We start from the raw sequence: 22,833 nt of genomic DNA, 5'->3' as shown, positions 1-22,833 counted from the left end.
AACACTGAATGTTATACATGTCTTGCTGCATGCAACGTGAGAAGTGGGAAAGTCAGAAAGTTTTGCTTCAGAATGTGAGAATTTGAAAACGAAAATGAATATTGCGCAGTCATTAGCTAGCATCCCCATTTGTGGCCATATGGTAAAGGCAAGGTTAATGAAGAAGCTGAAGATTGTTGAAATAAAGAAACTAGCTTTTCAAGACCAAGCTGCGCATTTTTAACATGACAGGAGAGAGATTTTTTTAAAAAAGCACAACAGACAATTTTGCGTTTACACAGAGGATGGTTCGCATTTGGAATGAACCTCCTGATGAAGTGGTGGATGCGGCCAAAATTACAACACTTAAAAGAGGTTTGGATGGACATATGAATAGGAAAGGTTTGGAAGGATATGTGCCAGGAGCAGGCAGATTGGACTCGTTTAGTTTGGAATTATGTTCAGCATGGACTGGTTGGACCGAAGGGTCTGTTTCTGTGCTGCGTGACTATGACTCTATAATTCTTGCAGCAATGTCCTGGAATTGAGGCTATTTGCTTCCAGCAGCCAGATAAAATCTCCTTTCTATTAAATATGATCTCCTCTGAATGTATCCTGTTTATCATTTTGGGACAGCCTCATAATGCACAGTAAGGTGTCCTCAGTAAGAGAGTCGAAATTTCTACCAACATATGAAAAAGTGTTATAACTGTGACAGGAAGTATGTGAGATAATCAAACCCTACTATCATCAAAAGCTTAAAGCAGTCTGGTGATGTTTTTATGAAATTAAAATAATCTGTTTATGATGAAACATACGCTCAAAGCAAAGGACAGCTACTGAAAAGCACAGAAGCAATCACTCAATGAAAACAAGTCTGCAGAAATGATGGATTTTTTTTTAAAAAGGGCAAAAGGGAAAAACGCATTCTTGCGGACCAAAATCTGGAAACAGCAACATTTGAGGATTTCTCACATCCACTGACTATCCTGTTAATGCAACTGAATTATTGACAACCATATAACCAGGAAAGATGTCCAGTTCTGATTCCAATCAACATGGATCACATTGTTGATTTTTTTTAAAACAGTCCACTGCTTCAAGCTATACCACGTAGACAGAAATATTGGTAATTTGAAAACTCTTAAGTTCGTAGGAATGTCTTCCAAAAAACAAAACACATTGCAGCTTCTGGGGTTCTTCTTTTCTCCCTGACTTCTGGATCTGCTATAAAACAGAATTGTAGGCTTGACAGCATTGCTAGACCACTACAATGGGCTCCTAAATATCTCAAAGACAGTTGCCTTTCCAGTAATTATGGCTAGAAACCCCTTGTCTCATCTCCTTGTACACTATGCTTATCCACTTTCCCAAATTCATTTGATTTCATTAAGAATAGCAACTGGCTTCGAGCATGCATTAAACTTTTGACTTCATGAATTAGTTAAGTGCATCAAGCCCCAAGTACTTTTGGACATAATTCCAGGAAATCACTGTATCCTTTGCAAGTAAGAGAATATTCAAATAATTCCATCTCGTTCCAACTTCCTTCAAACAGTCCATAATTATTCACAACTAAAGCTGCTTCAAGTGCAACTAAGCCTCTCTTGGGGATGGAAGTTGAAGTTCCTGTCAGAGTACATTCTTTCTATGCTCAGTACTTTGTCTGGAGATGTTTTATATGTAGTTTCAAAGAGTCATAGTTGAGGGGAGGAGGGTAGAAGTTCAGTGGCAATTAGAAAAATATTTGGTTGCCTACAGTTAACTTGTTGCCACAAGTCATCCTGGATGCTGTGTAAATTTTGAAGATACCCAGTGCCAGAACTTCCTGACTTTACAGCACTCACTGTCACCTCTGCTTGTTTTGTTCTGCCACAGAAAATAATCAGTGATGGTGATGAATATGATTCAGTGAAGCTTGTCATGTTATATTGGCCAAGCAGCAGTCTATGAAACAGCTCTCATAATTTTGGCACAAATCCTCTTATGTTAGTGAGCTTAAATTTGCAGGGTCAACTGGGCAGTTGTGCCTTTATGACATCTGAACCTGATGCCTAAATCAGTGCAGATAATTGATCAACTTTATTGCTATTTGACATTTTCATAACAACCATATACAACTAGCTTGTTAGTGCAGTTACAAAACAGGCACATTGATGCAGTTCTGGAGTCACATGTAGGTCAGGTGGGCTATTGCCTGCAGATTTCATTCCTTAAATGTCATGAGAGAACCAGAGGACTTTTAGATATATATCTGATAAATTCATAAAAGTCACCTCGTATTAGCTTGTTATTTCAAATGAATTTAATTAACTGAAGTTGATGTCTCTAGCTGTTGTGGTAGAATTTGAATTCATATTTCTGGATGTTTATTGCTTCAGGTCTCGCAATTGTTAGTCCAGTATAGATAAAGTCACTTCCACACCTATAAAATGGGGATATGTGCATGGAAAACGGTCAGATCAGTGAACCACTTCACTGGTTCCTGGGGCCAATTGATGGGGTAGAATATGTCGGCAGGTATATGGTGCTGTCTCTAAAATACGGGGCTGAATCTGGAGTTCTCTTAAAGATTAAGATGCAAGGGGTCTGAAACGTGGAAACCAACCTGCCTCACATCTTTAGCTTTAATGGAGGCTGGACAAGGGGCTGGCAATTAGTCCACTTACAGGATTCTGGTTGGTCATTTGGGAATTACAAATGATGAACCATGTTTTTATTGTAAGTCATTCTGTTTATATTGATAATTTCCCAGACCTTGGGAAACTCACCAGCTGAAAGAAGGCAGGAGAAGTTGAACCTATGCATTTCACTGCACTGCTCATGGGGTCAGAAGGAGCAAGAACTTGTCTTCCAGGCTCAGCTAGGCATCCAATAAATACCTTCACTTCAATGAGTCATCAGTTCTCCCCGAAGTTATCCAGCACTCTAAATAATCTTCATACTACTTCCAAATTCCAAGGATGGGCAAAGGAACCATGTCCCCACCTTCCCTCACAAAGGTCTTGCTCACTCCCACCACAACCTGCAAACTGGCTTCCTGGCCAAAAGGCTACAGCCCTGTCCATCAGGCTATTTCTGAGTAGTAACACCACATAAAGCAACACTGCAGTTAAGTTCTGTATAGCATAGAGAGAACTCAGTACTCTGGGTTTCTGAACCTCGTGACAGCTTCCCAACTTAGCACCCATCTCCACATTAAAATTCAGGCCAATTTCTTTCTATTTTCATTTCATAAATAAGGCATCTCACATTTAAAGATAGAGGGGGCAAAAAATCTGAGAAACAGTAAAATCTGTTCAAGCATTTTTGGAGCAGTGTACTGTACAAGACTAAAAAAACTTGTTAATAATAGGTTTCCCCACTATTAGAGGCTGCCATTATGCAGGGGGCATAAACTGGAAACGTTTCATGTTATTTCCTGACATGCACCAATGATTGTTTGCTACCAAATTGTAGAGATTTTAGTGTAAACTAGAGTTTCTTTCTGAGAGCTCATGAGCATGGCTCATGGGACAACCCAAGGAAATTCAGTCTAGTAAAATATGAAATAACTCAAATGTAAAGACCCTGTCTTTTTATTTCTCTGTATTTTCAATTTAGCACTAAAATGAACAAATAACTGTTTTAAAACCAAGAATTGCTGGAGGATTGTTTTATATTTTGTGTATTCAAATAACCTGGCACTCATTGTAAGTACTGGTTACACAGCTGTCTGTCCAAACCAGAGTTAAGACATGGTTGCAGGTAAACTGGAGCCAAAGAATTATATACAAATACAGCTTTGGTTAGCAACAAGTAGATGATTGGTTAATGGACAAGTCACCAGCTATTGATGACAAAGGCCTTCTGTTTGCCAACAACTGTGACTGGTTCTTAGTTAGCTGAATAGCTTGGTAACAGGACACAGAAAAGCCGAGATAACAAGGTGCAGAGCCAGATGAACAAGCAGCATCAGAGGAACAGGAAGGCTGGTGTTTCAGGCCTAGACCCTTCTTCAGAAATGGAGAAGGGGGAGGGGGTTCTGCAATAAATAGGGAGAGAGGGGGAGGCGGATACAAGATGGATAAAGGATAAGATAGGTGGAGAGGAGACAGACAGGTCAAGGAGGCGGGGATGGAGTCAGTAAAGGTGAGTGTAGGTGGGGAGTTAGGGAAGAGATAGGTCAGTCCAGGTAGGACAGACAGGTCAAGGGGGTGGGATAGGCTAGTAGGTAGAAGATGGGGTGGGGCTTAAGGTGGGAGGAAGGGCAGGTTAGGGAGGCAGGGACAAGCTGGGCTGGTTTTGGCATGTGGTTGGGGGAGAGGAGATTTTGAAGCTTGTGAAGTCCACATTGAGACCATTGGGCTGCAGGATTCCCAACGAAATATGAGGTGCTGTTTCTGAAACCTTCAGGTGGCATCGTTGTGGCACTGCAGGAGGCCCAGGATGGACAGGTCTTAGGAGGAATGGGAGGAGGAGTTGAAATGGTTCGCGACTGGGAGGTGCAGTTGTTTCGTGCAAACCGAGCGTAGGAGTTCTGCAAAGTGGTCCCCAAGCCTCCGCTTGGTTTCCCCGATGGACAGGAGGCCACAACCAAACAGCAGATACAGTATACCACATTAGCAGCTGTGCAGGTGAACATCTGCTTGATGTGGAAAGTCTTGCTGGGGCCTGGGATGGGGGTGAGGGGGAGGTGTAGTGGCAGGCATAGCACTTCCTGCGGTTGCAGGGGAAAGTGCCGGGGTGGTGAGGCTGGATGGGAGTGTGGAGCGGACAAGAGAGTCCCAGAGATATTGGTCCCTCTGGAATGCAGATAAGGGTGGAGAGGGAAGTATGTCTTTGGTGGTGGGGTCAGATTGCAGATGGCGGAACTGTCAGAGGATGATGCATTGGATCTGGAGGTTGGTAGGGTGGTATGTGAGGATGAGGGGGATTCTGTTTTGGTTGTTATTGCGGGTAGATGGTGTGAGGATGAGTTGCGGGAAATATGGGAGACACAGTTGAGGGCATTCTTGGCCACTGGTTGGGGGGTGGGGGGAGTTGCCGTCCTTAACAAGAACATCTGAGATGTTCGGGAGTGGAATGCCTCATCCTGGGAGCAGATGCGGCGGATGCGAAGGAATTGGGAATAGGGGATGCATTTTTGCTGGAAATTGGGTGGGAGGTAGTGTATTCTCGGCAGCCGTGGGAGTCAGTAGGCTTGAAATGGATAATCGGTTTTCAGGTGGTTGCCAGAGATGGAAACAGAGAGGTCCAGGAAGGAGAGAGAGGTATCAGAGATGGTCCAGATGAACTTAAGGTTGGTGTGGAAGGTGTTGGTGAAGTGGGTGAACTGTTCGAGCTCCTCGTGGGAGCACGAGGCGGCACCGATACGGTCATCAATGTAATGGAGAAAGAGGTGGGGTTTAGGGCCAGTGTAGCTACAGAAGAGGGGCTGTTCCACGTAATCTACCCAGGCAGGCACAGCTTGGGCCCATACGGGTGCCCATGGCCACCCCGTTGCCTGCAGGAAGTGGGAGGAATTGAAAGAGAAGTTGTTGAGGGTGAGGATGGGTTTGGCTAAGGGCATGAGGGTGTCAGTGGAGGGAGACTGGTCAGGCCTGCGAGGCAAGAAGAAGCAGAGGACCTTTAGGCCATCTGCGTGGGGAATGCAGGTGTCTAGGGACTGGACGTCCATGGTAAAGATGAGGTGTTGGGGACCAGGGAATTGGAAGTTCTGAAGGTGGTGGTGTCATGGACGGAGGTAGGGAGTTCCTGGACCAAGGGGGAGGAAAGGGAGTTAAGATAGGTGGAGATAAGTTTGATGGGGCAGGAGCAGGCAGAGACAATGGGTCAGCCAGGACAGGCGGGTTTGTGGATTTTGGGAAGGAGATAGAAGCAGGTGGTGCGGGGTTGGGGAACAATGAGGTTGGTGGCTGTGGGTGGGGGCTCACCTGAGGTGGAGGTTGCGGATGGTTTGGGAGATGATGGTTTGGTGATCGGGGGTGGGGTCATGATCCAGGGGGCAGTAGGGCGTGGTGTCGGAGAGTTGGTAGCCTGGCCTCGGTGACGTAGAGGTCAGTGCGCCATACGACAACTGCGCCTCCCTTGTCCGCGGCTTTTACGGTAACGTTGGGATTGGAACGGTGGGCTGCACATTCTGCAGGGGAGAGGCTGGAGTGGGTGAGAGGGGTGGACAGGTTGAGGCCATTGATGTCATGACGGCAGTTGGACATGAAAAGGTCGAGGGAGGGTAGGAGGCCTTGAGGTGGTGTCCAGGAGGAAGTGGTGTGTTGGAGGCAGGAGAAGGGGTTAATAGGGGGAGGGTGAGCCGCATGATTGATGAAGTGAGCACAGAGGCAGAGGCTATGGAAAAACTGTTCAATATCCAAGCATGAGCGGTATTCGTTGATGTGTGGGTAGAGGGCACAATGGTGAGCCCTTTACTGAGGACTGACCGTTCGTCCTCAGTGAGGGGGAGGTCAGGGGGGATAGTGAAGACTCGGCAGGGCTGGGTGCTGCTGTCTCCTCTGGAGCTGCTGGCTCTGGAGGGTATGGGCGGAGCAATGTCGGTGTCGGCGGTGGGCAGAGTTGCGTCAGCGGTGGGTGACGTTGCGTTGATGTCAGCAACGTCCAGAGTTACATCGGCGTTGGTGGTCGGCAGAGCAGGGTAGGTGGCGGCAGCAGCAGTGTTGGCAGGTGCATCCTCAGTGTCTATGGTGTTGGACTTGGAAATGGAGGCTGTGGCATCAGCAGCAGGTGTCGATGGCGTTTGCTGTCCCCAAAGTGGTGTACCCAGCGGTGGCGGATGTGACGTCATCCGCGGATGGTCCACAAGTGGTCACATGGTTGATGGCAGTGGGCACATTGTGGAGAAGGTCCTGGGTACAGCTGGGGTTTTGGGAGGTGCAAGAGGCCCATTTTGGGTGGCAGTCACCTGTAAGTTTACTGTACTTATGCTTTTTAGCATCCAATAAAGTTGAGCAGAATTGTAAGTTCAGGTTGTGGATCTTACGAAGAATAAAAAAAACAGGAGAGGTCCTTGCAGGTCTGGGAGAGGGAGGCTGAGCTGGGGTCGGCTTGATTGTAGCGCCAGGAGATGTCGGCACATTGCTGCGAGTGTATGTTACAGGAGTCACATTTTTGAAGGATCTCAATGTCCTGAATGTAGACATTTTTGTGGTTGGGGCCAAATTGGGAAGGCCTAAATGTGGACTGTAGTCCATTGGGGATGATTAGCCATCAGAGCCCAACAAGATCAGGAGCTCTCTACAGGAAAAGCCACTTTAAGTCTGAAGAAAACCAGGTTATTTTCCCTCCAACAATTGCTGTAAGCTGTGATTTTAGAAGTATATCTGAGAACAATTTTAGTAAGTGAACCAGCTATCTTGTGCCTTTTTGCAAATAAAAGGAGGACCAAGAAGCAGAGTTCTGACTAGCTCAAGAATCATCTCAGGAATCACTGAACTTCATTCCCAGGTTTTCTTTCCATTTATAACAAACTTCTTTTGTCTGTGCATGTAAGAAAATAGACCTTTAATGAGTAGACTTACATGCCAATGGTTCATGAGTTTTTACCTGTAGCTGAAGTCTAATTAAACCATACTTTGTTTTATTCAACGCCTTATCAAATGGCACTCTTGATAAACCATCAAAAATTATATACCTTAAATACCGCAATCTACCACAATGTCCAAATATTTATGCTGTAAATGAAATATAACATTGATGTGTATATCCCCTACATTATGGTTCCATTACTTGCATTTTTATCTTGATTTTAAGAAGGTATGCAAATGTTTTTACAAAGACATTTGAGGGATGTAGATGTCTCAAAGCTTCACTTGGTCAGGGTTTACTGCAGTTACGCATACCTCAATTATCTAGAATATTTGGTCAACTGGCACACTCCAGGTCCCATATGTGGCAGTTAATAAAATGTTCGTTGAACTTTTAATAAATTGTCATCTTTATTAAATTTCATAGAATCCCTACATTGTGGAAACAGGCCCCTCAGCCCAACAAGTCCACATGACCCTCAGAGCCTCCCACCCAGACCCATCACCCTATAACCCACATTGTCTAGATGTCCCTGAACACAATGGACAATTTAGCATGGCCAACCCATCTAACCGGCACATCTTTGGCCTGTGGGAGGAAACCCACGCAGACATGGGGAGAATGTGCAAACTCCACACAGATAGTCACCCAAGGGTGGAACCAAACCCAGGTCCCTGGCACTATGAGGCAGCAGTGCTAACCAGTGAGCCCCCATGCCACCCCAAATACAGAAACCTGATCTGAGTTTTGTGTCAACCTGGGTTATAATTTTAAAATTTTTGCGATGATTCCAAGTAGAGTGTGGTTTAATTTCGACCACGCTACCCATTGAGGCACATCAGAAAGATGAATGTTTTGTCTATTAAAACAAAGAATTGCAGACAGTGGAAATATTAAACAAAAAAAATTGTTAGAGAAACTCAGCAGGTCTGGCAGCATCCGTCAAGAGAAAACAGAGTCAATGTTTCAAGCTCAGTGACCTTTCTTGAGGACAGCAGACCCTTCTTTGAAAGTGTCACTGGACTGGAAACATTAATTCGGTTTTCTCTCCACAGATGCTGCCAGACCAAATGTATTTGTACGTTGGTTGCATGTACACTACTAAATATCTTGCTCAAATCCTTGACGAAGAATCACAGCCAATCTATGCTGTGCCATCAGAATAAGGAAATGTCTTTCTGTAGCTTTGCGAACAAACAGCTGATGCATGCATATACATCTTTCGCAACTGAGCATTAGAGTTCGGAAGCTTTTCAACTCATCTCCACCATTCATTAAAATCACAGCTGATCAGACTATCCCCTTTTCTCGATTGGCCCCCATAACATTGGGCTCTCTATGTGGATTTAAAAAACAAAATCTGCCTAACTAAATATATTGAAAAACCTAGCTTCCACTGTTCACTAGAGTATAAATTCTAAAGATCTGTGACCCTTAGAAAGAAGAAATTCCTCATCACTTCCTTATTCAGAAACTGTGTCCCTTAGTTTGAGATTACCTATGAGGGGAAACATCCTGTGAACAGGTATCAAGTTCCCTCAGAATATTACATGCTTTAATAATGTTTCTTATTCTCAAATATAGGCTCAGACTCCAGAGTTTCCTCAATCAACCTCATTAACCCTCTCCGAAAAAAACTCCAATCTAAGTATTTCCCTCCTTAAATAATGAGTTCAAAGCTGTAAGTGATAGTTTATGTCTGGACTCACCAAAGTCCTGCACATTTGTTACAAGACTTTGTTATTTTTAGTTAATACTCACCTTCCAGTAAAGAAACAGGCTCCATTTGTCTAATTACTGGCTGTAGCTGCATGCTAAATTTTCACGATTCTTATACATGGGCATGCAGATCCATTTTCACCACACCATTCTGCAACTTCTCTTCATTTAAAATAAAAATTCTTCGCATCTTTCCCTTCCCATGAAGTGTATAACCTCAAATTATCTCACAATGTACTCAATCTGTCTCCATTTTGCCCACTTACTTAATCTATTCAAATATCTTTGCAGAGTTTTGTTTTCTTCCTCACATCTTGCCTTCCTACCAATTTTTGTACAGTCAGTAAGTTTGGTAAAAATGCAATAATTTCCTTTATCTAAGTCATTAATGTAGATTGTAACTAACTGAGACCCCAGCACCGAACACTGTGGCTCTCCACAAGTTAGTTTGTCAACCAGAAAAGGTCTTATTTAATTCCAACGCTGTTTTCTGTCAGAAACAAAAACAAAATTGCTGGAAAAACACAGCAGGTCTGGCAGAATCTATGCAGAGAAATTAAAGTTAACGTCTCGGGTCGAGTGATGAAGGGTCACATGTCCCGAAATGTTAACTCTGATTTCTGTCCACAGATTCTGCCAGACCTCTTGAGCTTTGCCAGCAATTTCTGTTTTTGTTTCGGATTTCCAGTGTCCAGAATAATTTTGGTTTCTGTTTCTTGTCAGTTAGCCAGTGCTTTTTGGTGATTTTTACCTGAATTATTTACCACCATCATGAGTATAGTCTTGCATTGCAAACTTTTATACAACACTTTATTCAATACATTTTGAAAATCCAAATATACTTCCCCCTTAAACACCATACATTCTCAAAGAACATTTATAAACTTGTCAAACATGATTTCCATTTCATAAGCACCAATAGAAAAGCATCCTAATACCCAGGTAATTGTGGGGTTATGGAAATACAGTAGGGGCATGGGTTTGGGTGGAATGTTTTTCACAGGTTTGATGCAGATTCAGTGGCCTCCTTCCGCACTAATCCTGATAATTGATGATAAAATTGGACACGTTACGACACACACAAGGGGCTGAGCGCGCTGTAAATACAGCCTTGCTGCTCCTGCAGTTGTACCAAATGTTGGAGTTTCTGCAAAACTTGCTTAGTACCCCAATTTATTTGATCTTCAAACCAATGTTGACAGAAAGCATGGGCCAGGTTTCCATACTAAACAAGAATTATTTATTACTTATAAATAGACTATATCTAGAGGCAACCAGATAAAATCCGCAAACATGTAACACTGCTACTAAAACTCTAATTCCCTTATAAACTCCATTAACAAACACACACACACACACACACACACACACACACACACACACACAAACACACAAACACAAACACACACAAACACAAACACACACAAACACTGACAACCAAATGGGTAAACTAGAATATTGTTTGCGGTCAGAAAACACATGGAAAGTCAGTTCAGTGGTCTTCACTTTCTGATTCCTGATGCCCAGGTTTCAGTTCACTTCTTCTGGAAGCTTCCAATGGTTTGTAAAAGTATTGCTCAATTCACTTGGAAAATGTTGCTGATTCCAATTCAAAGGCCATTGCTCACAGTTACTGCTGTGGGAAAGGTTTTCTTCATGCTTAAACTGTTTTTTTAACATTGCAGAGAAGTGGCAGCATCTGCTGAGGAGAACAACAGCACACCCTTTTCTCTGTATCAGTGTTTTTGCAAACTATTTCCAGGTCCAATGTTTTCAGTTAGCGAGAGCCAGTGTTACTTCTAAACAACACTTTGGCTCCTAACAGTCTGCATATTGCAGGAACACAGGCACAAAAAATGAATGGTTCGTGATAGGTATTGAATTCTTTGCTGTAAAAGTTTGCAGTCATCCTAGTAATTCTCTGGTATTTCAAAATAAAACTTCTTTGAAAAACTTGTCCATAGTTTTTACAGACAAAAATAAAAAGGTAGTCCTTATAAATGCTAAAGTGAAACCTGGCTCCATCACTGTGTATTTAAAATAATAGGCAAAAAGCCTAAATCCCCCTAAATTACAATAGCTTTTGTTTTAAAATACTTATTGTAAATATAAAGTTCAGCAAATAAATGCAGTGAAACGAAGAGGGTAACTTTACATTACTTAAGTAAGACAGACAAAGAATTATAAATGCTTGGAGATCTGAAACAAACAAAAAGAGGAACTGCTGGAGAAACTCAGCGGGTCTGGCAGCATCTGTGAAGAAAGAAAGCAGAGTTAACATTTTGAGTCCAATGACTTTTCTTCAGAACTGAAGAATGGAAAAGAAAAGGACAGATAAATTACTTACTCTGTTGCATAGCTCATAATTGTCGGTGTAGATGGCGACTTGTCGAACTGCTTCACCACCTTCATTTAGGAAGGATGTCATCAAGACAAGAATGTCATAACCATGCCTTCCAGTAAATACTTTTAAATTGTCGACAACATTTGGACGAGATAGAAAGGCCTGCAACACAGATAAAGAAACAATGACAAACAAAAAGTCCAATTAACAAATAATTAAATCCTGTTTACAATTTTTTAGTGGTTTCAAAGCTGACACAATTTCAGCAGATGATTCTCTCAGGAGACAACAGCAACAGGGTATTTTATTCTTTCGTGTTAGCTGGACTTTGCTTTGACAATGACAATATCTCAGGGCACTTCAAAAGGCAACACAGAATGTGAATGGATTGGAACAGCAAGCTACGTAGTGTTTAATGACTTGAATGGCTACACCAGAATCCCAAACAAAATAATGCATCGAAAAAGCTCACATTATATTTTGTGAAATGAGATGTTCCAGATGCTTCATTTTTAATATTTCTTCAAGTATTAATGAGCAGGATCTGTGCTATTAGCCATAAGACATGGAAGCAGAAGTAGGTTTTTCAGGCCATCAAATCTGCTCCACGTTCTATGGATTCATGGCTGATCTATTTTCCTGCCTTTTCTCCCATAACCTCTCTGATTCCCTTGCTGATTAAAAATCCATCTATCTTAGCCTTGAATGGACTTAATGACACAGCCTCACCAGCCCTCTGCAGTTAAGAATTCTGCAGATTGAATACCCTCAGAAAAGAAGTTCCTCCTCACCCCTGTCTTAAATGTGCAACTCCTTATTCTGACATTAAGTCATCCGTTCTTAGGCTCTTCCACAAAGGGAAACAAATTTTCATATCTAACTAATCAAGTCCCCTCAAGACAAATGTGCTTCAATAAGAACCCCTTTCATTGCTAAAATTGGAATGAGTAGAAACCTAACTTATACAACTTATCCTCACAAGGCAGTCCTTCCATACCAAAGATCAGTCTCGTGAGCCTTCCCTAGACTGCCCCCTAATGCCAATGCATCTTTTCTTAATTAAGGAACCCAGAACTGTTTATAGCTTTCCAGCTGTGGTCTGACTAATGCCTTGTATATTATTAGCTGAACGCCCCTCCTTTTATCTTCTATTTCCTTTGAAATAAAGGCCAATATTCCAACTTTCTTTCCTATACCCACTGAAGTTGGATGCTAATTTTTCATGATTTACGGATGGGGACTCACAAATTCCTCTGTCCTGTGGCTTTCTGCAGTATTTCTCTATTGAAACAATATTCAGCTCTTTTACTCTTCTGAGCAAAATGCATAATCTCACACGTTTTGCAGCGGTCAAGTTCATGTCCATTGGTTTAACTTGCTTATATCCATCTATCAACTCTGTCATCCTCACAACTTGGACTTCCACCAAGTTTTGTGTCATCTGCAAACATGGTGATTTTACATTAATTTTCGTCATCCAACTGTTAACATACATACTGTAAATAAATGTGGCTCTAGCACTGATCTCTATGGCTCTCCATGAGTTACAGGTTGCCATCCCAAAAATGCTCTGTCTTAGCCCAATTGTCCATCTTTTATTAATTAGCAGAAGCTCTAGCCATGCTAATAAAACATCTCGAAAACACAGGCCGTTATGTTAATAAATTGCCTAATGTGAAGTATCTTATCAAACAAATTCTGGAAATCCAAATATATTAAATACACTAATTCCCTTTTATCGATCCTGCTTGACATCTCCTCAAAGAACTCTAATATAATTTGTCAAACATAATTACCCCTTCATGAAGCCATGCTGACTCTGCTTTATTACATCATGCAGTTCTAAATGATCTGTCATTACATCCTTTATAATAAACTCTAACATATTCTCAATAACTGACGTTAAGCTAACTGGACTATTAGTTTAAAAAAATCCAAAACAGCTGTGGATGCTGTAAATCAGGAACAAAAAACAAAGTTGCCAGAAAAACTCAGCAGGTCTGGCAGCATCTATAAAGGAGAAAACAGAGTTAACATTGCGGGTCCTGTGGTCCTTCCTCAGAACAGTTCAGAGGAAGGGTCACCGGACCGCAACATTAACTCTGTTTTCCCCTTCTGCCAGACCTGTGTGGACTATTAGCTATTTGCTGTCTGTCTACTTGCATTTTTAAATAAAGGTACTATATTGATAGTTTTCCAATCTTCTAGGGCTTTTCCAGAATCAACGTATTCAACAACCAGCATATAGATTATCTTTATTGCTACTTCTTTTAATTTCCTAGGACACATCCCAATGGTCCAGGAGACTCATCAGTCTTTAGCCCCCATTAGTTTGCTTTGCACTTTATTGGATGGAATAATTATACATTGCCTCTCTTCCTTTTTGCTCCTTGATTGGTTAGTAATTTTGTAATGCTATTCATATGTTATGCTGTAAAGTCTGATTTATTGATTCAACTCTTCAACCATTTCCTGGTTCCATTATTCTCCAGTCTTATTTTCTATGGGGCTTATGTTGATTTTAGCTCCCCTCTTCCTTTTGTAAATTTAAAGAAACTCTTGCAAGTAATATCATGACAGGCTGTAAGTTTACCCTCAAAGTTTATCTTCTCCTCGTAGTTATTAAAACTTTTCTAATCCTGATTTACCACTAATCTTTGCCTCATACGTACTTTTTTTCATTCAATGGTATCCTTAACTCTCTGATTAACCATGTTTAGATTATTCCATTTGTAGAATCCTTCTGTTTCATTGGGATATGTCATTGCTGATGAGCCACAACCAATTTTCTTAAATGTCTGACATCTTTCCTCAACTGCCTTTGTGGTTAAATCCTTTTCCTAGTCCACTCCACACATAGCTCTGTCCTTCTTTGTTTGCAATTAATCTTATTTACCCTTAGCACAGATGTTTCTGACTCAAAATCTCCCTCTCAAACTGAATGTGAAGTTCTGCCACGTTATGGTCATTATTTCCTGGGGGACCTTTCACTCTGACATCATTCATTAAATCTGCCTCATATCCACAACATATTCATTCATCGGAGGCTGCACTGATGATGTTACCCAGCACGGTAACGAGACGTCTGCAGAAACAACAAACCAGTTTGGCGAGCCAAACAACCTCAACACTCTATTGATTCTTCCTCTTGGCTACTTCTTCAAATCTGACTATCCCAATCTGTTCAGCCATACTGTGTTACACTACTCACTTCAGGACTCTTTCAGGATTCAGGCCTCCAACTTAACTAGAACACTGCTTCATCTGTGTCCTATCATGTGTGTTGTCAACAAGTTGTCCACTACGGGCAGGAAAAATCAGTATCATTATTGTTACATAAGGGAGCAAAGTTACTAGGATACCATGGTTAAGAATGCCTTAAGCATCTCTTACTGTGATGAAATCAAACAGGCTTGGGAGACGAACTTTGGATCTTGGAGGAATAAAGCTTACATCTAGTCCTCCTCAAAGTTTCTGTAACAATGTCTGCCACATCAGTACAACTTATACTTAGTTGCTAACATGCAATAGGCCACATCTTGTTTCAGGTAAGAGCACCCTCTCATTCGATGAGCAAGTGATTTTTCTATTCAACAACAGGCCTTTTGGAAACATGGTGGTGGCAGCAAACCATGGAAAGCAATAGTGCAACAAAAAAACATAAATTGCTGAAAAAGCTCAGCAAGTCTGGCGGCATCTGTGAAGAGAAATCAGAGTTAACATTTTGGGTTTGGTCACCCTTCCTCAGAACTGATGGTAGCTAGTTTACGTGTAGAAGATAGGGTGGGGGTGGGAGGTGGTAAGGAGTAAACGATAGGTGGGAATAGAGCCCAAAGAGAGAGAAGAACAGTTGAACAGACAAAGGAGTGGATGCCAATCTGGCTAGGAGGGTGAATGGCTGTTAATGAAGGCTATTACTGACTAACAATAGGTGGTGGATAATGGCAAACTATGTGCTAACAAGGCTCTGCATGTGAGGGAGGGGCCTAAGGTATGGGAGAGTTCAGGCCCTAAAATTATTGAACTCGATATTGACTCCAGAAGGCTGCAGAGTCCCCAAGCGGAAAATGAGGTGTTGTTCTTCCAGCTTGTGCTGAGCTTCACTGGAACACTGCAGCAAGCCTGAGACAGAGATGTTGGCCAGGGAGCAGGGGTGTGTTAAAATGGCAGGCAACTGAAAGCTCATGGTCATTACTGCAGGCAGAACGTAGATGTTCTGTGAAGCAGTGTAACAGCAAGCAATAATGGAGACAGCCTCATACAAAAACATGACCAACAATAAGAATTGCTCTTACAACAATTATAGTGGTCGGGAATAGTTGACAGTCACAAAGTTGCAATGTTCACTGTCGAATGCACAAGAAAAAACTTCTCTTCTGTTGGCTTCAGTGGGAAATTGCACTTCTTGCCATCGAGGACAGAGTGTCAGGGCAAATCAGGAACTTTCATAATGTGTCGCATTCCTGGTCAAACCATGCACCTGGCAATGTCATCAATTGGCTTCCCAGGATATTTCCATTATAGCTGAGACATTATGAATGCATGATGAACATACCAAAGGTGCAGAATCACTTATCAGCGGAGGGCACTGCATTCACATTCTGATTAAACATGATCTCGAGGTGCCGGTTTTGGACTGGGGTGGTCCAAGTCAGAGGTCATACAACACCACATTATAGTCAAACAGATTTATTTAAAATCACAAGCTTTTGGAGCAAAGACTTCACCTGACATAAGCTTGTGATTTCAAATAAACCTGTTGGACTATAACATGGTGTCATGTGCCTTCAAACATTTTGATTGAAAACCTTAAAGGCATTAATGGATTATCTGTCTTTGTGGTTACTAAAAATAAAACATTTTTACAGCAGCTTTAATAACTAAGCAGATTTAGATCTTTCAAATGTGATTTACGAATGTGATTTTTCAAGTGAAAATGAAATTTGTTTGGTTGAGCACTCCATTAATTGTTCAACTTTCTTTTAGCTCTCATTCATTATGGCGACTGGGGTACTAAGAATGGAGGACACATTGGAGAGTTAGGGGATTGGAAAACTGAGGTAGGCATTGAGAATATGAAGGCATATTAAGGAGGCATAAACAATATAAAGAAGCATGGAGTGGCATTAAAAATATAAGGGGTTGCATGGAGGCATGAATGGAGAGGGGAGAGGTAACATTCATCATTCTAACTGGGCAGATATCCCAGTATTTCTGCATTTCAGCTTCACCAGCTACCCACCTCAGGTGTTGCTTCGGACTGGCCTCAAGAGACAGCAAGGCTGACTCCTTCATGCTTTCACTTCCTCAACATGAAACTATTGTGCATAGGAGCCCTTTTAATGGTTTGTCAGGTCAGGACATTTACAGAGGTGGCCTTCAATAATAAGCTGATGTATGATAAACATGCCTTAAATATAATAATGAGGTACAGATTATAAACTGGCCTCAATAAGGGACACTGTATGGATAACAAAACAATGTGGGGATCACTTATTTGACGGTAAAACATGCAAAACTCTCTAGGAGAAATTGAATAGTTGATTTTGATTGAATCGTGCAAAGGCATCTTTTACTTCCACCTAATACAGCAGATATGGTCACAGTCTGACATCCCACCTGAAAGATGGTACTTCTGGCAGTGCAGCACATACTTAACACTGCCTGACGGATAAGCACTGATTAGTTTGCCACTTCTCTGGGTTTTGACCGTACAATCTTCTGAATAATGTGCTTTCATTGAACCAAGGCCAACACAGGCAGGATAGGGTATTACAATGTTCAAAGGCATTTCGGGCAGTACATAAAGGTAATTAGGACCCAACTGGGTCAACTGATATCAAAAGATTAGCTCCACTGTTTGGATTCAAGGACAGCTCCCAAGAGGAGGTAACAACTACCCTAGAGATTTTTTCTGAGCTGCTGGAATAAAATGCTTAGTTCAAAGGCACTTGGGTTAGTGCTTTGACCAGAAATCTTATTTTTTTTAAACTTCCTTTACCTGAGGTCTGCACAGTTCCTTCGCTTCAGTAATTCTGCCTTCACCCACCCACCCACACACACACTCCGAATAGGCAAGTCCTATAAAGAAGAGTCAAAGAGATGGACTCATGATTGATCTGCAACAATTTTGCCAGGGGCTCATTACTGTCATTCAATTTACAGTAATCTAATAGTTTATTTTGTATTCTCTAGCTTTACAGTGATCTAAGTGACTAGCATGAAGTTTAATTTGTCGCATTGATTGGCATGTCTAAAGATGTAGATGGAATACAACATTATTCACGTGTCTAAAGGCTGTTCAATTGAGGGATATTTCTATGTTAAGTTGTTTTACCCAACATTCACTGTTTCTTTCCATCTGTTTGTTCACTGCTTTGAGAATGGTGGTAATAGAAGCAATACAAATGTTCATTATTGTGCAAATCATCATACTCAAATTTAGATTTTTCAAAAGTGAATCAAAACATAGAATTATCTTCAATCATCCTCATTTATGTCAGAAATTGTTATTTTGGGACAAAAATAAATTATGTCTTGGACCAGGTTCCTACCACTTTCTGCATTTTGACACAGAGGACAAACAGTTAATTCTGAGCATGTCATTAGCAGATTAAAGAGGCATAATGCTAAAAAAAATCAACATAATGCATGAATCTATGCTTCTATCACATCAAAAACTGCACATGAGGATAAATTAGTGGGAACACTATTTCCTTTATATAAAATATTCAGAGCAGAGTTGTCAGCTCGACTTCCTGCTATGTCCATGTTCAGCTGATTTTTACAGCAGTAATTTATGACTTCTGCTAAATCTAATGACACATTGGATAATAATAGAATACTGAATTTTAATTAAAGTATGCAAATCAGCTAAGCAAAAAATAACCAGCCCATCTTCTAATGAAGAAAGACACTTAAATGTGACAGGCCTTTAGAATTGGAGTGATCTGTTTGTATTGAACTTTGACACAAAGCATATTAAAACTGAACACCAACTCAACCAGGAAGATATCATAACAAAAAACAAAAAGATTGACAGAAAGAAGAATACTTTTAAAATAGTTTTGAATGTACTAGTTCTATTTATTATTAGTAGGTCAAATGCATTCATTGCCTTGGAATTATCTTGATATTCAGTTATTGAGCATTAAATGAAGTATTTGCCTTGCTCAGTCATATTTTGAACTTGTCTACAATTATAACAATAAGTAATTCTAGGCGGAAAATAGGAGACTCGCCAATAAAATTAGTGTGTTTCTCTGATTCAATGAACCATTAGATGCCGTGAGTTAGTTATCAGTTTGGAATCTTAGTTTATCCAGAGTTGCCCCCTCTCAGCCAGAGTTTCAAAGAATTCTGTCCAATTAAACCTGGATTAGGGAAGGGAAAATTCAGAGAAAGCAGGAACTGCAGATACTGGAGAGTCTGAGATAACAAGGCGTAGAGCTGGATGAACACAGCAGGACAAGCAACCTGAGGAGCAGGAAGGTTACCGTTTTGGGCCTAGACCCTTCTTCAGAAGGTCTAGGGTCTAGGCACGAAATGTCAACCTTCCTGCTCCTCTGATGCTGCTTGGCCTGTTGCATTCATCCAGCTCTACACCTAGTTATCTCAAGGGAAAATTCAACAGTGTTCAATCTCTAATTCCAATTGGAAACTGCATTTACAAAGACTTTTTAGATGAAAACAAGATCAGACTGAAAAGTGAGGTACCAGTTTAATCATGATAATAAAATAATCAGTACAGTAAAGTCACTGGTTGGCATGAAGTAATCTCTGGAACAATCCAGGGCAGATGTCATCATTTTTCCTTGGCCATCACATTTTCAAGTATTAGGCTAATGTGGTGGCAAAATCTTAAGACTTGAGAAATAAAAAGAGTATGTCAAGCCAATAATTATAAAACTCTCTCAAACAAAATGCCCTGCAATAATAAAAAGCAATGCGTGAATACAAGTTCTTCCTTAAGTAATTCACCTATTATCCAATATTTCTTTATGTTACCTCTGCAGACATAAACAAATGTGTTTCTTCAGATTGACGCAACAGGTAATTGACATTCAACATTGCTGTGCGTTAGGATGTTAAATCAGTCGATGTAGGCTATTTCCTTTACAAAAGAAACATCCAAATGATGTATTTCAAGTTTTCAAAGTCATGGACAGAATTAACAAAAACAGATCAGACAAGTTGTGCACTATTGTGGTAGGTTCAACTGCTCAAAATCATAATGAGGTTCAAAATAATAATAGAAAATGTGAGAAGAGATTTGAAGGAGATTTTTAAACTCAATTCCATTACCATTATTCTACAAGGATAATGTTATTCTACAAGGCTATAGAATAGACAATATACAAATAAACCCAAGATAAATGAATTCCTGAAGACATATGGGATCGAGTAACTTGCTGAGAAGGCTAAAATTGTTTACTTAGACAAGAGGTAAGCATGTAAGGGATTCCTGCATTCTAAAGTCCTTCAATATTCAGCAATTTATCCAAGATGCCCAATATTTGCTTGAGGCAGAAGATTTAGAAGCTGTTTCAGCAAGCTTCCTGGCTTTCATAAGTTGTCCATGTTTCACAGCAGTAAAGTAGGTTACAGAGAACACAAGTTTGATGCACATAGAACTTTGCAGGTTATTAGTTTGTATTTGGTCCACACATGACTTCCCAACTCTGGCATGACATCTGTGGCCTTGGCAACCCTGGTGTTGATTTTGCCACTAGGGCGCTGGTTATCGTAATGCTTGATCCAAAGTATGTGAAGCTGTCGATGGCGTCCAGGGTGAGGTTATCTGTGCTGATGTAAGGTGGAGACTCTACCTTCTGGCTTAGACATTAGTCGTCCTGAAACAGATTGCCAGTCCAAATCCCTTGCAGGCCCAGCATAAGCTACCTACAATTTGTTGCAAATGATCTTCAGCATATGATGCCAGTGTAGTATCATCAGCAAACAGTAAATCTCAGGCTAGAACATTACAGACTTCAGCCTTGTTTTCCAACAGCCCCAACTGATCTTGCCAAAACTTACTCAAAAATCGCCAAGGCACAGCTTTGCTTTAACCATGACCAATCTCAAAAGTGTCTGATGTTACTCTGTTATAACTGATGAATCATGTGGAAAGAAGAAATGTTGCCCAGGTTTCCAAGCAGGAAGTTTAACTTCAAGGAAAGGATTCTGTTAGGAATCAACTATGTTGTAGCATTTGGCTGGAAACCACCTGATGGATGACAGATTAGTATCTCTGGGACTCCACTCCAGATTTCTTGTCAGGGTTTGTTCCCTTAGCATTCTTCCCTCCCTAAAGTCAGTGGGATTAGACACCCATAGCTAGAAATCTCATTTGTGGATATCATGGCATAACCAGATGCATTTGGACATGTAGAGGGCTGCTCATACAGGGCAAAGCCTCCTGAGGGACCCGTGGTTGAGACTGGCTCCATGAGGTTTCCAGTTTTCTTAAGTCACAGTGGGGAGGTCTCTCCAGTTTGATTGAGAGGATACGTATAGATGGGAAAGGCTGATGCTCTCAGCTTGCTTTTCACAATCCTGCTAGCCAGAAATTTAAAAGCAAGAAGTAACAGCCAGACTAATCACTGTGCACCATACTGAACTGACACACTTAGTGCAACACTTCAACGAGAGGTATACACCAAGACTTCTTTATTAAAGCCAGTTACGCTATTAATAGCTTTTCTATAGCATTATGAACTGGCTTCAAAGCAACAGAAAATAAGGCCAAACGCTTCCAAAACTCAGTGTATTCCAATGGGTTGTGTGGATAAAAATCACCACTCCCAAATCCCTATCCTGCTTTGGAATCAACTCGCTTCCCTTCCCTCAACAAGCAGCACTGAGGATAACTAGCTCACTTAATTCCAGAGTACAAGTGCTGCTCAGGAGATCTATCAACTCTCCATCTTAAATCTCATACAGGAAAGATGATTCCAACAAAAATCTAAACAATCTTCAGCGATGGAGAGAACACTATAGAGAAAAAGACGTGGAAAGATATCTCAAAGTTTCATTGCTCCACTGCAGATAGATCTACTATAAGATTTGTAACTATTTCCTAAACTCGTTTCAATTTTGCTAAACGTGAAGGATCAAATGATTATAGAGAGGGGAGTAAATGGAATCAAGGCAAAGATCAGCCGTGATCTAACTGAACAGTCTAAGGGGAGAAATAGTCTGTTCCCGTTCCAGCTCTCAAAGCCTAAACAGCGAAGCTTGTTTCCTCAGCTAAAGAAGAAATCAAATATCGGTACCACAACTATCATATGCTGCCTTCAAAGAAATCAAGGGTGGTGATATCAAGGCCACCAAGCACTTCCTTCAGATTGAAATTTTTAAAAACAGAGACAAGTATATGGTGAGTTTATGTAAACTCAGTTTCAGCTGGTCTACACAACATGTTAAATGTTTTGTACTTTGCATTCACTTCCTGTTTGCTGTCACACCGTGATGTTGGAGAGACATAGAAAGATAGATAATTGAAACAGTCATACGCCATTCAGTGCTTTAAGCCTGCTCTGCCATTCAATCTGATCATGGCTGATCATCCAACCCACTACTATATTCCTGCTTTCATCCTGTACACTTTGATCCCTTTAGTCTTAAGAAATATATCTATCCCCTTCTTGAAAACATTCAATGCTTCGGTCTCAACCGCTCTCTGTGGCAAAGAATTCCCAGGCTCATCACTTTCTGGGTGAAGAAATTCCTCATCCTAATTTTAACTGCCATACTCTGTTTCCTTGGACTGTGGCTGTTTCGGGGCTCCCCAATCATCAGGAACATCCTTCCTGAATTTGCCCTTTCTAATAGGACTAGATTTGTACAGGTTTCCATGAGATTATTCTTCGAAATTGCTCTGAATATAGTCCTAAATGATCTAGTTTCTCTTCAAACATCAGTCCTGTCATCCCAGGGATCAGTCTGGTAAAACTCCTTTGCAAGCTCTCAAGAGTCAGAACATCCTTTTTTAGATAAGATGACCAAAACGACACATGAAACTGCAGGCGTGGCCTCACTAAGGCACTGTACAATTCCAGCAAGACATCTCAGCTCCTGTCCTCAAAGCTTTGCATTATGAAAGTCGACATACCCATTCAATAATACATCATTGCTGTACCTACATGCTTATTTTCGCCGATGGCTGTAGAAGATACCCAAGTCTCATTTCACCTCCACCTTCTTTCAATTTATCGCCATTCAGATAATATTTCACCTTCCTGTTTGTGCTACCAAAGTGGATACCCTCA

General features: G+C 41.2%; 1 protein-coding gene across 2 annotated transcripts in view; it reads right to left on the bottom strand.

Annotated features, from left to right (window-relative positions):
* LOC125450743 (protein prune homolog 2-like) overlaps nt 1-22,833 on the bottom strand; it is a 362,196-nt gene that overhangs the window by 124,453 nt on the left and 214,910 nt on the right. For both annotated transcript variants that reach the window (XM_048526831.2, XM_048526833.2), the window contains exon 7: nt 11,567-11,725. In XM_048526831.2, the coding sequence (XP_048382788.2) occupies nt 11,567-11,725 (159 nt within the window). The remainder of the gene's footprint in view (nt 1-11,566; nt 11,726-22,833) is intronic.

This window comes from Stegostoma tigrinum, chromosome 3 (assembly GCF_030684315.1).
Source record: "Stegostoma tigrinum isolate sSteTig4 chromosome 3, sSteTig4.hap1, whole genome shotgun sequence".
Classification (NCBI taxonomy): Eukaryota; Metazoa; Chordata; class Chondrichthyes; order Orectolobiformes; family Stegostomatidae; genus Stegostoma; species Stegostoma tigrinum.
This window is presented reverse-complemented; position numbering and strand designations above follow the sequence as displayed.